The 15785-nt window shown below is 45.5% G+C and overlaps 1 protein-coding gene and 1 non-coding gene across 3 annotated transcripts in view; one reads left to right on the top strand and one right to left on the bottom strand.

The window, feature by feature from the left end:
* Positions 1-15785, top strand: part of GABRR2 (gamma-aminobutyric acid type A receptor subunit rho2) — a 44677-nt gene that overhangs the window by 4533 nt on the left and 24359 nt on the right. Inside the window, exon 2 of one of the 2 annotated variants that reach the window (XM_045499013.1) lies at positions 3084-3190. In XM_045499013.1, coding sequence (XP_045354969.1) covers positions 3084-3190 — 107 coding nt within the window. Of the gene's footprint in view, positions 1-3083; positions 3191-15785 lie in introns of those variants that run through there. The other variant, XM_045499014.1, reaches the window with a different exon arrangement.
* Positions 6398-6486, bottom strand: LOC123610049. Its single transcript, XR_006718076.1, has one exon. It is a non-coding gene; the product is annotated as a small nucleolar RNA SNORD116 (small nucleolar RNA).

Here is a 15785-nt window from a genome sequence, read left to right as displayed (position 1 = left end):
TCTTAACATGATCTTCAAGGCTCTGCCCGGCCTGGTCCCTAGGTGCCCCTGCAGCCCCACTCTGTCCATTTCAGTGCCTTGCCCTTCTCTTTCCCTTTTATTGAATGCCCACTCCTCTTTCAGCCACTCTTTTCACCTCAAAACTGGTGTGTCTTAAACCAAACTATGGGTGTGTTGAATTTATTTCATATTTAAAGTTTATTTATTTTGACAGAGAGAGAGACAGAGAGAGAGAGAAACAGAGAGTGCAAGCAGGGAAGGGGCAAAGAGAGGGGGAGAGAGAGAATCCCAAGCAGGATCTGTACTGTCAGCACAGAGCCCGATGTGGGGCTCGAACCCATGAACTGTGAGATCATGACCTGAGCAGAAACCAAGAATCGGACGCTTAACTGACTGGGCCACCCAGGCTCCCCATGAGTATGTTGAGTTTCAATGCCTACAGGATAGCCACTGGGGATAATTAGACAGTTGGATAAAAGGTCTAGAGCAGGGGGTACAGATTTAGGAATCCTCAACACGTTAATGACAATTGAAGCCACAGCTATAGGCGAGCCTGCCAAACAGGGTGTAGAGGGAGAAGAGAGGGCAGCTGGGACAGGGCTCTGGGGACACTAGCAGTTAAGGGATGGGCTGAGGACGAGGGGGAGACTGCAGTGGAGATTGAGAAGGAACTGTCAGAGTGATAGGAGGAGAACCCAATGCCGGGTCCAGAAAGACCAGATTTCTAGCAGAGGCATGGCCCTCCGTGTGGCAGAGAAGCCAGTACCCAGCAAGAGTGCCTGCAGGGCCTTGGGTCAAGCACAAGTGGGGCAGGGTGGACTTGAGTGAGGGGTGGCAGCAGCAGGTGACACACAGCTCTCTGTGTGGAGGATCATTTATTAGGAGGGGGAAGGAGTTTTATTTTAAAGAAAAAGTTTAAAGATGAATATAACTGCCACACCTGTACTGCTGCCACTGTTTAATACATTTTGCACGAGAAGGACGTGCTGTCTAGACAGAGATATTCTGCTTAGGGGTCAAGGTGGGAGAGACTTGAACCCGGTTTGAAGGCTGACAAGAATGAGCCATGGACGAGGGAGATGCCGAGGAAGTTGGGGCGAGGGTGCTTGAGGGCAGAGGTCAAGGGCTCTGGGAAGAGGGTCAGGCACCTCTGCCCAACCCCCAGGTACTCTAAGAACCTATGAGTGAAAATACTACTACTGATCCTGCTCCCGAGTTGCCCCCTCCCTGTTTTCACCTTCTCCCTGAGAAGCTCCAGGTGGCCTTCAGAGAATAGTTGGGAGGTCTGGAGCTCCAGGTGGCTCCTGGGCTGTAAGGTGGGAAGCCCCAGCTTATAGGGGAATCTGCTTCTTGGGTGGGGAGGGAAGTCAGGGCAGAAGTTAGGCCAGCACTGCAGAATAAAACTTTTTGAGACCGAGGAAAAGTTATAGATCTGCACTATCCAATATAGTAACCACCAGCCTCATGTGGCTATTAAGCACATAAGTATGGCTAGTAGAACTAAAGAACTGAACATTAATTTTATTTCATTGTAATTGACTTAAACAGCCACATGTGGCTAGTGGCTAGTGGCTACTTTATCGATCAGCCCAGCTTTAGAACTCCATCAAATTGCACTATCTGGGCAGAGCTGATAGGGAATGAAAGTTAATGAGGATTTCACAGAAAGATGTGTCAAAGAACAGAACCTTAAAAGAGGAAACATGTTACTTTCCTCTTATAGAGTTTAAACAGGAAATATGCCTATTTCTCTAAAAACATGAAGTGTGGTAAGAACACTGAGAATAAAATAAGGATGTATATATAAATGAACAACAAACATTCAAAACAAAATCCCTTCATTTACTTCTAAAATCTTTAAATATCCTACACATAACGCTGACTTCTTATAAGGCTGTTTAGTTTCTTCTGTCAAGAATTAGATCTCACAAACTTACAAGAAGACCATGGGGGAAGGGGAAAAAATAGTTTCAGAGAGGGAGGCAAACCATAAGGGACTCTTGAATATAGAGAACAAACTGAAGGTTGATGGTGAGAAGAGGGGAGAGGGGAAAATGGGTGATGTGCGTTGAGGAGGGTACTTGTTGGGATGAGCACTGGATGTTGTATGTAAGTGATAAATCATGGGAATCTACTCCCGAAGCCAAGAGCACACTGTATACACTGTATGTTAGCTGACTTGACAATAAATTATATTTAAAAAATAAAAATAAAAAACATTCATAGAAAAAAAAAAAGGAATTAGATCTCACATCTTGTTAGGCCCAAATCCATCCATCCTTCTTTCCTTCCTTCCTCCCTCCCTTCCTTCCTCTCTCCCCCCGCTACTCTCTCCTTTTTTAAAATCTTAGAATTCTTTTTTTTTTTAACTCTTTTAAAAAATGTTTATTGGGGCGCCTGGGTGGCTCAGTCGGTTAAGCATCCGACTTCGGCTCAGGTCGTGATCTCGCGGTCCGCGGGTTCGAGCCCCGCGTCGGGCTCTGTGCTGACAGCTCGGAGCCTGGAGCCTGTTTCAGATTCTGTGTCTCCCTCTCTCTCTGCCCCTCCCCTGTTCATGCTCTCTCTCTCTCTGTCTCAAAAATAAATAAACATTAAAAAAAAAATTTTTTTTAATGTTTATTTACTTTGAGAGAGAAAGAGAGCAGGGGAGCCCCAAGCAGGCTCTGTGCCATCAGCACAGAGCCCAGTGCGGGGTTTGCACTCATGAACCATGAGATCATGACCTGAACCAAAATCAAGAGTCAGATGCTTAACCGACTGAGCCTCCAGGCACCCCCATCACAACACCAGTATTATAGTAACATAAGAGAAATGTTTAAAAAGAAATATATATATATATAATCCTCCACCATTCAACCCAACTGCTGTCATCCAATCATTACCTTACGAAGGCTCTGCAAGGGTCTGGTTCTCAGGACTGACTATGAGGGCCTGGGGAGGACAGGGTGGGTCAGGAGGGGTGTGTGTGTGTGTAGCCTTTGGTGGATGGAGAAGAGATGTCTAACAGGTAGCTCCTATAGGGAGTAATCTCCCCATATGCCTTTGTGGGTCGTTGGGAAAACATCTCTTGCTTGTCTTTGCAGTCACCTATATAAGAAGAACCTCGACGTCACCAAAATCCACAAGGGAAAACCTCAGCCACTTCTTAGAGTGGAGGACCATGATTTCTCCATGAGGCCCGCCTTTGGAGGTAGGACTGAGTCCCCAGGGGCTGCCTGCTGCCCTGTCCTGCTCTGTTCTGTTCCCTCAGGCACAACCCTCCCTCTGGGCCCCAGTTTTCCCACTCACAGTCAGATAAGCCCAAATCGGCTTCCGAAGTCTCTCATTTCCTCAAGGAGAGAAGAGTTGGAAGGAAATGAGCTAAGAAGGCTCTTGGCTGAAGTGTTGCTAATGGTTAAGATGTCTACGACCAGAGTGGATCTGCCTTACTGCTGCCAGCTTTCTTTTCCTAAAACATGAGCCAGCCTGGAGAGTCTGGACACAAAATGGCTCCCCTGGGTCAGCCACCATTCCCAGTGATTAGCTGGGAATTTGGGGTTTTGGGGGCCACCTGCCTTTCAATGCAGCAACAACAATTTAACCCATGATGAGTCCCCTCATAAACTTGGCCCCTAAGGAGCTTTGCTGCTTTGCAGTCAGGGACGGGTGGCCAGGCTGGTGGCCGTCCTTTCTTTCCAGGAATTGGAGAAATGCCACAGGAAGGCCAGGAAAGGAGCCATCTGCTCTCAACAGGCGGGGAGTGGGGTAAGAATAGCAGAATGTGCAAGATGTGCCCCGCCAGCAACCCCCCACCCCTCCCCACTTGTGTACTTGGGAAACTGAGGTCTGGTGCATTTCAGCCAACAGGTACTGGCCAAGGCAGACCTGGGCAAGCTGGCTTCCCTTTCCCTTTATCTCCGTTTCCAGATCTTCTCTTAGGGCCCTGGGGCTGTAGGGGTGACCTGCAGGCAAGTCACAGATCCTCTCTGAGCCTCGGTTTGCTGGTTTGCAAAATGGGAATTGTAATCCCTACATCTGGGGTTGTTGTCAGGATTAAAGGAGATAATGTATGTAAAGCCCTTGACACATAAGGATTCAAGTGCCTTTAGAAAAACCCAGCTGTCAGGCCTGCCTCTTGTGTGACTGTTATGGGATTAGACATTAATTCATCCCAGGGGCCTTTGCATTTTAAAAGGCCGCAAAGCCTCTCACTCAGTTCCCTGAGCTCTGACACCTGCAGAGCAGGAAGAGAAAAGTAGGAGGCAGATTATGGTCCCATGTGCCTTATTCCTGCCCAGGAATGTTGTTCATCACTGGCTCAGGTCAGGAGGTTACCAGCTCCCCCAGGGCTCACCATGATAATGCCCACAAGGAATTTTATGAAAATAAAGTTTTCCTAAATAAGCCACTCTAAAATAGCTGTATCTGCTCCAAGAGGTCTAAGTGAGACATTCCTGCCACAAGGAAGATCCACCTTGCCTTTCTGGTAGAGTGTCAGTTAAGTGGCTAGGACAACAAATACACAATAGCATTAATGACAGCACTTTGATGCTGGTTTTTCTGCACCAGGCACCATTCAAATCAAGGTATGTACATAGAGGATCTTATTTCAGTCCTCAGGACTGCTCTGTGATGTAGATACTATCATTTTTCCCAGATGGGGAAACTGAGGCCTAGAGAGGTGAACTCACTGGGTCAGGTCACACTCCTGCTGAGGTTAGGCCCTCCCTCCTGGCAGAGTGTCTTTTCTTGTACTTTCGACTTGTCTGTCCCTCAATGCAGGGCTGACATACCCATCAGGCAGAGTAGGCATAGTGTTAAAGGATCACAATGATATTCTTAGGGACCTCTGAAAATATTTTAATGTATTTAAACACTTTTCTTCTTTTAATGTTTTGTTTTTGAGAGACAGAAAGAGAGCATGAGTCAGGGAGGGGCAGAGAGAGAAAGAGAGAGAGAGAGAACCCAAGCAGGCTCCAGGCTCCCATCTGTCAGCACAGAGCCTGACACAAGGCTCAAACCCACAAACCATGAGACCATGACCTGAGCCAAAGTCAGACGCTCACCCCACTGAGCTGCCCAGGTGCCCCTAATGACTCTTATCATCTGTAATCTCTGGGAGTATCTGAACAAGGGTTAGAACCAAGAAGCTTTCCCTGCAGGTACTCCTGAGGGTCTCCATTCCATCCAGTACCTCATCCTTGGGCAGGGGACACTGCCCAGGTGGCAGGCAGGTCTCTGAGGAAGGAGACTGGCAGACATAGGTGACTCTGCAAGTAACAGACTCTGTGCAAGTAACTCCTTACTTGTTGGCAGCCCTGTGCCAGGAGCCTGGTAAGAAGCAGAGCCTGGGCCCAACCTGCCCTCATGCTCGCCCCTCCTGACTCCCTCCCCGGCTTAGCGCCCACGCACACTAAGCAGGTCATTTGAACAAAGATGTTGTGAAGTTATGTCTTATTCCTGTCCTCTCTTCCTATTTTATTTCTATAAGAGGGGCTTCCTGAGGATTGATGTTTAAAAGTAGTTGATAAAGAAGAATTTATCTGAGGCTAGATACCCCATGGTGACCTTTTCAGTCTGGAAAGAGAACAGATTAAAAATCTAGCAGCTTCCTAATAATCCCAGGGATCAGTTGAAACAAAAATACCTTGCCTAAGCTCCCAGCTGCCTGATTCATTCGTGTATCCTGGTTAGAGGAAACTCCAAAGACCTGGGGTGTCTCCTCCATTTGTTAGGAGATATGCTGCAATGCGGGCTTTTTTAATATTTAGTTTTTAAGAAATTGTGGTAAAATACATATAACATAAAATTGACTATGTCAACCATTTGTAACTGTACAGGTCAGTGGCATAGTTATACAACCATCACCCCCACCCATCTCCAGAATGTTTTCATCTTCCCAAACTGAAACCCTGTCCCCATTAAAAAGTTAACTCCAGCTCTTTCCTTTTTCCCCAGCCCCTGGCAACCACCATTCTACTTTCTGTCTCTAGGAATCTGACCACTCTCGGTACCTCGTGTAGGTGGAATCATACCGTTTTTGACTGGCTTTTGTGACTGGCTTATTTTATTTATTTTTATTTACTTATTTTTGTTATAGCACAATTTGTATATTTCAAGAAGACAAAAAGTTAGTATTGTTTACAGTATCTTAAGATAAATTGCCTTTGAATGGGAGCTTCCTTCCCAGTACTTTGAGGTCTACAAGGCACATCTAGAAAATTTACTTCTGTGGAAACTGAGGACTGCTTAAATTGAATGGCAGGGAGTGAGAGGGCCTGTGGTTTTTCTTTTTGATTAATTGCTGTAACACTGTCCTTTGGGCAACTGAGGGAGTCTCATGTTTTCTTTAGACATCATTAGGCCCCAGAGCTCTTGCAGGACAACTTTGACGCCATATGAATTCTGCCATCTTGCCAGCACTGATGAGAATGACGGTAGTGAGTTCTCACTCAGGTTTGTGCAGCTTTAAAAGAATGCAGTTGAGGAGAGAGTCATCATCAATCTGGCTTATTTCTTTTAACATAATGTCCTCAAGCTTCACCCATGTTGTAACATAGATCAGCATTCCCTTCCTTTTTAAATAATACTCCACTGAATGCATAGATCACGTTTGGTTTATCCGTTCATCTGTTAGTGGACATTGGGTTGTTTCCACCCTTAGGAAATTATGAATTATGTTTCCACGAACATAGGTGTACAGATACCTGTTTGAGATCCTGATTTTAATTCTTTGGGGTATATTCAGAAGTGGAATTGCTGGATCATAGGGTAGTTCAGTTTAATTTTTTGAGGAACCTCCACACTTTCTTCTACAGCAGCTGTACTTTTTACATTGCCACTAGCACAATGTTGATACTTAATGCAAATTGTATACAGGGGAGGTATAGGAGGGATGGAGTGTCATCATCCTGTGGGTAGGAAAAGAAAAGCAGCTCAGGGGCTTAGGTGTGCTCTCCTTGCCCTGCCACATGCCGGCCTAGAATTCTGAGGAGTCTGAGAGTTCTGAAGTTGGACTTAACCTTCAGGATTGTTGTGAAGGTGCATTTATCAAAGAGGTAGGATAGGCTATCTGTAATTTTTCAGTATCTTTGCTTGATTTATAACCTTCAGATACACATATGGCATATGGGTCTCTGGCTGTGCTCTTGCCTAGAGGTTGACCCGCAAATGTTGTTGTTGTCCATAGACGTCACCTCCTGGCACCTGGCACCAGGGAGGAGAGTGGGCCCAGAAGGGCAAACCTCGAGGTCAGCACTGGGTGGGTTGAGATTGAGTGACTCAGAGAGACCCGAAGACTGAACCCAGCCTTTGACCAGGGGCAGGTTGGGACACCATCTAGGCCAAAAGCACCTTCCCCATATCAGTTTCTAGAACAGAACACTTCCTGTGTTAAATCCACACAGCAAAGGGCTGAATTCAGCAGAGAAGGTATGCAGCATTGGCTCATATGTTTCCTTGAGGTAACTGCAAACCCAATGTGTCCAGCTTCATTTCATGAGCCTGCCGATTTTCTGTCAGCTTTTTCTTGGGCAACTCAAGCTGGAAGGTGTTGAGCTGGGCTGGGTTTGCCCTCCTTCTCCTCCAAGTCAATCAGCTTGAATCAATTCACCCATTAAACTCTGACTCAGATCTGCCCCCTCCTTCCCCTCCCTCATCCCCTTACACCACCCATTCTCAATATGCTCTTGGGAGGTGAAAAAAGTCTCAGACGTTATAGTGGTTTGTGGCCCTCCAAAGCTCAGTCCTCCCTGACAATGTCTTTTTCCTTAGTATTTTATTTAAATTAAAATTAATTAAAACCTTAAATTCCACTAGAATTTTCACTTTAGGAGGCAATAAAGGTGAGAAGTTTGGAAGCACTGCTTACAGCAACACCGTGGTTCCCACCCCACTCACGGCCAGGTTCACCTCCTGGAAACATCGCTTCCATGTGCTGCTCCCTCAGAAACTGCAGGCTCCCCATATTCTTCAAGAGGAAATGCAGCCCCTGCTTCTCCTTGCTGGGTCCCAAGACCTCCACAGTCTTCTCCCTGCTACCCCTGACGAGGACTCTTCCCTGCTAGAACGCTTTCTGTCCCTGCACACCCATGCTTGTTTCTGCCTATGAGCATCTGTTCCCAACGCCCCTGCTCCATGCTGCCCTGCTTCATCCATCTATCCAGAACCCACTTTAACTCCTCTCCTCTAACATGTGGCATCTCTCGGCTATTTTGAACTATATGACCTTCTGATTTGAAATAACTGCACAGATTCATTCTTTCCCTCACAAGACTGCCCCTCCACTTCAGGCACCAAACGCAAGTCGTCCCCAAGTCACCTGCACTTGTCTGACTTGGCTACAAAATCAGGAGTTCCCACAACCCCTCCGCAGGCTTGGTAGTTTGCTATAATGGCTCATAGAGCTCAGGGGAATACTTTACTATTGTTGGTTCATTATAAAGTAGATTATAAAAGACACAGACGATCAGCCAGATGAAGAGGTAGGCAGTATGAGAACTAGAGTCCTGAGCACAGGGGCCTCTGTCGCATGGAGTTGGGGTATGCCATCTTCCCTGCATGTGGATGTGTTTGCTATCCTGGAAACTCACTAAACCCTGTTGTTTAGGGTTTTATAGAGGTTCCATTCCATAGGCATGATTGATGAAATCATTGGCTCTTGGTGATTACCTCAGTCTCCAGTGCCCGCCTCTCCCCAGAGGTTGGAGGGTGGGGCTGGAACTTCCAACACTCTAATCACAAGGTTGGTTCTGCTGATAAGCAGCCCCCATCCTGAAGCTATGTAGGCATCCACCAAAAGTCTCCTCATTAGCATAAACTCAGAATGTTTGGTGGAGGTTTGTGATGAACAAAAAAGATGCTCTTCTCACCCCTATCATTCAGGAAATTACAGGGGTCTCAAGAGCTAGGAACCAGAGAAAAAGACCAAATATATATATTTCTTTTCATATCACAATATCACAATTTCTGTGTCACCTTGCAAGGTTACTGCCTACTTCTCTAGCTGCATTGTCTCTAATGCGATGCCTTCCTAAGGAACTTTCTAGGGTAATTCTGGTGCTTTTCACCTGGGATAATAATTTAGACCCACCCCCATAGAAGATGCCCTCTGTGTTTGGGGCACCCAGATGTATGAGTGCCCCCATGGCTCTCTAAGTGCTTTACTCTGTGGCCTCATCCTTAGCAGGGATTCAACCCTGGACTTCCAAGCCCCAGGAGTCTGGCCACCAAGGCTTCAACTGCTACTCATCTGCCATCGTGAGACCCATGGAGCCAGCTTAAAGCAAGGTCATGGCTCTATTTGAATCTGAGGCCTCCTTTTGAGTGCTCCTTGGACCTCCCTGGCTCTGCCTCTCCACTTTGCCACGCTGGGTGGGCTAGTGCTTCCCGATTACATCTGAGGTTGGGGAGTCGAAGTGAGGGACACAGCTGACTCTCTGGGGTGGGGCTCCTGCAGCCTTTTTCCTGAGAGCTCCTGCCCTTGGAGGAAACTCTTCTGATCCTTCCTTAGTGCTCGTGGCCTTTCCCTTCTGGAACATAAACCCTAACTTGCCACCCACGCTGTGCTCCTACTCACTCCTTCCCCTGAAATTAATCTTCCTTTCCTGGTCTCTCCCTCACACAGCCCCTTCTCTACAATTCTGCTTGGGGCAATCTCACTGCTTCCCTCACTTGACCCCACCTGAGCCCAAGTGACTAACAAGGTCACCATGCTCCGAAAGGATAGGATGCTGGGCCCGGTAACAAGTCTGTTTGGGGATGTTAAATTTAGGAAATTGTTAGATATCCAGTGGAGACCTCTTTCAATCTTTAACAACAATCAGGCTATTGGAGTTTGGGTCAGAGATAGGGCCCAGGAGGGTGATGAGAGTCAGTCTTTCAGGGAAGAGTGGTTTGTTGTTGGGGCTTTGTTGGAGACACCACAGAGGGAGGGGTTTCAACAAGGGGTGGGGCGTGGGGTGGTGGTCAGGAAGATTCCTCGACTTAGCAAGCATCCGGAGGGCGGGAGACAAGTAGGAGGTGGAGACAGCTAGTGGAGATGGGGTAGCAGAAGAGTTTGACAAGAGGAAAGTGGCCACCAGGGCATGGGAAATTGTAAAATCTCACCTCTGGAAGTCTCCTTAAAGGTCAGTCGTGCAGCGGTCCTCAAACTTGAGAATGGATCAGCATCACCGCAGTGCTTACGGAGACCCAGCCTCCCAGCCCCCACTACAGAGCCTCTGGCTCAGAACGCCTGCGGTAACACTTGAGAATTGTATTGCTAACAAGTGCCCGGTGAGGCTGATGTGGCTCATGAAGGAAGAGGCCCTGATCGAGTCCAGCCTAGATCCTAAAGTCCTAACACCAAAAATCCTGTTTTAACAAAATACCACAGATGGCTTAAAGAACAGAAATTTGTTTCTCACAGTTCTGGAGACTGGAAGTCTGAGATCAGGGTGCCGTCCGATGTGGTTCCTGATGAGCGTCCTCTTCCTGGTTTCCAGGTGCGGCCTTTTCACTGTGTCCTCACGAGGTTGAGGGAGAGAGAAGCAAGCTCTCTGGTCTCTTCTTACAAGCGCACTGGTCCTATTTGAGGAGATTCTACCCTCATGTACTACTCACCTACCAAAGGCCCCGACATCCTAACAGTATCACATGGGGAACTAGGCTTCAACATGTGAATTTGGGGACATGAGGGGACACAAACATTCAGTCCACAGTAGCCACTTCCTTCCGTGGGGTCTCTGCCAACTCAGCACCTGCATAGGCCTTTTGAACCTTTCTTAGTGATGAATAGCTGAGAGGTTTCCCAAAATTGTTAAGCACAGGACCTGCAGCAAAGGGCAAGGCTGCTCACAGGCAAACTTGTTTTCACAAAGAATAGGCGATTAAGGCTGTTTCCTTGGTGAGTCAGCGGTGGAAGGGGAACCCTGTATTGAGGTGTTCCACGAACACGTTCTTCATCGTTTACACAGGGGCAGTTGTGCCTATTCCAGATTCTCCCCCGTCCACTAGGACACTCTCTTGGTCTCTACAAAAATATTTTCTTGAGGTAAGCATCGTGGTAGTGTTCTGTAGGTTCTTTAGCAAATTACCACAAATTTAGAGACTTAAAACAACACAGATTCGGACACCTAGGAGGCTCAGCCGGTTAAGTATCTGACTTCGGCTCAGGTCATGGTTTTGCCGTTAGTGAGTTCGAGCCCCGCATCAGGCTCTGCGCTGACAGCTTAGAGCCTGGAGCCTGTTTCAGATTCTGTGTCTCCCTCTCTCTCTGCCCCTCCCCCGCTCGTGTTCTGTCTCTGTCTCTCTTAAAAATAAATAAACATTAAAAAAAATTTTAGGGGTACCTGGGTGGCTCAGTCGGTTGAGCGTCCAACTTTGGCTCAGGTCTAACTCAGGTCTAACTCATGGTTCGTGGGTTAGAGCCTCACGTCTGGCTCTGTGCTGACAGCTCAGAGCTGAGAGTCTGCTTTGGATTCTGTCTCCCTCTCTCTCTCTGTCCCTCCCTGCCTGCACTCTGTCTCTGTCTCTCAAAAATAAATAAACATTAAAAAAATTAAAAAAAATTTTTTTAAACCACACAGATTTATTATCTTACAGTTCTGTTGTTCAGAAGTCCTAAATGGGTCACACTTGGCTAAAATTAAGGTGTCAGCAGGGCTGTGCTCCTTCCTGGAGGTTTCAGAAAGAATCTGTTTTCTTGCCCTTTCTGACTTGGCTGCCCAGATTCCTTGGCTCCTGGCTTTTTTCTTCTGTCTTTAAAGCCAGCAACAGCTGGGTAAGTTCTTCAAACGTTGCATCACTCTGACCTCTTCTCTTTCTTCTACATTTAAGGACCCTTGTGACTACACTGGGCCCATCTGGATAATTAAGGCTGCTCTCCCTATTTTAAGGGCAGCTGAATAGCAACCTTAATTCTATCTGGAACTTAAATTCCCCTTTGCCATGGTGCCTAACATTCACAAGTTCTGAGGATTAGGATATAAGCAACTCTGGGGGGCCTATCACAAATATATATAAGGTGAATCTTTACATGTGTAAACAATTATCCTTGAAAACACTACGTAGCTTCTCAGAAGTCTGCCTCATATCTCCTCCCAGCTGGTGTCTCCGGAGGGTAACCATTATGCTGCCTTCTATCTCCATGAATTAGTTTTGCTCATTCTTGAGCTTCATATAGATGGAATCATACAGTGTATGAAGTGACTGTGTTCCTCTTGGAACAGTATGACTATTAGAGAGGTGGTTTTTGTTTTAGTTTTTTTTTTTTTTAATCATTTTAAGTGCCAGTCTGTCTTTCCGAGGCTTCTATACATAGGACCTTGCCTGACGCAATAATGCTGCCATTCAGAAAATCTCTTCCATGTGAAAACCCTTCAAGTCATTGAAGACTGTCCAATGTTTTTAAATTTTGCAAGATTAATATCCCATGTCCTTCGATAGCTCCTGACATGGTGTCATCGCAAAGTGTTCCCTACCCCCACCCCACTTCAATAATGAGGTGCTATTCTATGCTATTCACAGGGGTATTCCTGGTTCCAGATGCAATCCTCCCTCAGATGTGATTGGGTCACACAGAGCCAGGGAATCAACCTTCTGTTGCTCCAGATGTCTATGAAAACCTTTTGTGTGTCCTTCCAAATTCTTTTATGCATATGCAAGTAAATATGCATATGGTCTCTCCCCACCCCATCTTTTGGACAATTGTTAGTTGCTCTACATACTCTTCTGCACTTGATTTTTCTTTCTGACTCAGCAATATATTTTGGGAATCTCTCCCTATTAGTTCACAAAGAACTTCTTCATCTTTTTAATGGTTACTTATTATTCCATGGTATGGATCTACCATACTTATTTGATCAATGTCTTATTGAACAATATGTGAGTTGTTTCCAGAATTTCACTATCACAAATCGTATGTACAAATGTCATTTTGTAATTTTGGCAATCACGGGATTATCTAAATAGATACAGAAAAGCTCTTGATAAAGAAGAACACCTGTTGATGCTAAGAATTCTTAGCAAACTAAGATCTGACAAACAGATGAGAAGAAATAAAATCCAGTAGAAAAACAGATGACAAGCAATTCATAGAAGATGAAATTCTGAAGCTACAAGTGTTTAAAGGTGCTCAAACATATTGGTGATTGGAGAAATAGAAATTAAAACAACACTGAGAAAGAATTTTATACCCATCAGATTGGCAAACCTTAGAAAGTTGGATCATGACAAATGTTGGCAGCCACTGGGCATAAGAGAACCCTCCTTTGCTGTCAGTGAGTGTGACCATGGTGTGTAACACACTGGTCAGCTTTCTACCACAGTCACCCAAGAGACTGGCAGCCTGAGACAAGGACACGGAGCCTCTGTAAGACAAGGGGGATACGGGGTTTCTTATAGGACCAGAACAGACTTTAGATCTGGACACAGAGGTCACCAGGTGGGAGAGTTTTGCTACTGGAGGCCAAAGGCAGGACCACAGATTTACCAAAAGACCCATGGAGTCTGTTGCATCTCGGCAAACACCAGTCCAGGGGTTGATTGGGCCAAGCACTTCATGGCAGAGGCCAGCCAGCATGGACACAAGGGCCCTTTTCTCCTCCATGATGCAAGGTCAACTAAGATGAGAAGAAATTAGAAACAGGACTAGATTGAGCTGCTGTTAGTTGGTAATTGAAAATTTTTCACACTTTGACACATGATCTTTTTTGCGAGAAAGGTCGAAAATCTGCCTTTTTTTCCCCCACATTTGAGAAGTGTGAGTTAATTATCCACCTTGCTCCCCTGTACCCCCTGACACTGTACACGCAACCTGAAACGTCCTTCTTCCCTTCGCTACCTGTTAGAAGTAACAAAGCCCAGCCCAAACGCTGTCCCTATGGTGACACTCTCTCCAGTGCCTCAGAATTAATCAAAAGCTGTCTCTTTTGTGAAATTTTCTACAGTGTCTTTGGTTAGAATTAATTGAGCTTTGCTCCTATTATCACAGAGCTCATTGGCCCTCTTAGTGGATTTCAGTCTCCTGGAGGAAGGAACCGTGTCTTCTTGATCTCCACATTCCCAGCTGTGTGGTCTGGGAGACACGGACAGTGTGGGTTGGAATGAATGAACCAGTCAGTCAGGGAAGGTGAGGTGAACCAGGAAACACTACACACTGGAAGGTCTTATTGAGAGTCAGCTGCAATGCTGATCTCTGAAAGACTGTGACACCTAAAATACCGAAGTAACGGGGCACCTGGGTGGCTCAGTTGGTCAAGCATCTGACTTTGGCTCAGGTCATGATCTCACAGTTTGTGAGTTCGAGCCCCACGTCAGGCTCTGTGCTGACAGCTCAGAGCATGGAGTCTGCTTCCAATTCTGTGTCTCCCCTCTCTCTCCCCCTCCCCCGTTTACACTGTCTCCCTTGCAAAAATAAATAAACAAAAAAAGTTTAAAAAGAATAAGATAAAATACTAAAGTAAGAAGAAGAATGCTGAAGTGACCAGCACTAAGGTCTTGTTTATTTGTTTGTTTGTTTGAATTAATTTTACTACAAGCCTGAGATTTCATTATAAAAAGAGGCTTTGAAAAGACTTTGAAAAGACAGTATCTTTGAAAAGATACTGCCAGATGACAGAAGACATAGACATTTCTCCAAAGAAGACATCCGGATGGCCTGCAGACACATGGCAACATACTCAACGTCACTCATCCTCAGGGAAATGCAAATCAAACCACAATGAGATACTACCTCACACCTGTTAGAATGACTAAAATCAAAACCAGAAGAAACAACAGGTGTTGTTGAGGATGTGGAGAAAAAGGAACCCTTAGGCACAGTTGGTGGGAATGTAAACTGTGGAAAATACTATAGAGGTTCTTCAAAAAATTAAAAATAGAACTACCATATGATCTAGTAATTCCACTACTAGGTGTTTACCCAAAGAAAGTGAAAATACTAATTCAAAAAGATAAATGTACCCCTATGTTTACTGCATAACCAATATTTACAATATTTTACAATATTTACAATAACCAAATTATGGAAGCAGCCCAAATGTCCGTCAATAGAGGAATGGATAAAGAAGTGGTGTGTGTGTGTGTGTGTGTGTGTGTGTGTGTAGTGGAATATTATTTAGCCATAAAAAGAACGAAATTTTACCAATTACAACAACATGGATGGAACTAGAGAGTATAATGCTAAGTGAAATAAATCAGTCAGAGAAAGACAAATACCATATGCTTTTACTCAGATATGGAATTAAAAAAACAAATGGAAAAAAGAGACAAAAAAACCCCAGACTCTTAACTACAGAGAACAAAGAGATGGTTACCAGAGGGGAGGTGAATGGGGGATGGGTGAAATAGGTGAAGGGGATTAAGAGTACACATATCATGATGAGCATTGAGTCATGTATGGAAGTGTGGAATCACTATATTGTACACCTGAAACTAATATTACATTGTATGTTAACTACACTGGAATTAAAAAATTAATTAATTTAAAAAAGATACTGCCACATGAGCCGGATTAATTCAATGACCACAGTATTTCTTTGGACAAACCCTTGACGTGTCTTTTCCCTCCCTTTAATGTGGCAAGTTTTAACTCCTTAGTACCTGGGAGCATGCGTTGCTAATAACTGACAGCCCTTCTTCAAGTGTGGCCCACAGAGATTTTTCTGTTGTTGGGTTTCCCCATTTTGTCCTGTGGCACAGTCTGGAGCAGTTTATTTCTGCTCACACTGCTGAAGGTGAGTGAAGCCATGCTTCACCTATGGTTAGGGCTGGGTGATAGTCCAGGACCTGAGTTTGGCTGTTTGGAGTCCAGGGTCAGTGGGCAG

This window comes from Leopardus geoffroyi, chromosome B2 (genome assembly GCF_018350155.1).
Source record: "Leopardus geoffroyi isolate Oge1 chromosome B2, O.geoffroyi_Oge1_pat1.0, whole genome shotgun sequence".
Classification (NCBI taxonomy): Eukaryota; Metazoa; Chordata; class Mammalia; order Carnivora; family Felidae; genus Leopardus; species Leopardus geoffroyi.
Note: the sequence above shows the minus strand (reverse complement) of the source record. Positions and strands in the feature narration are given on the sequence as shown.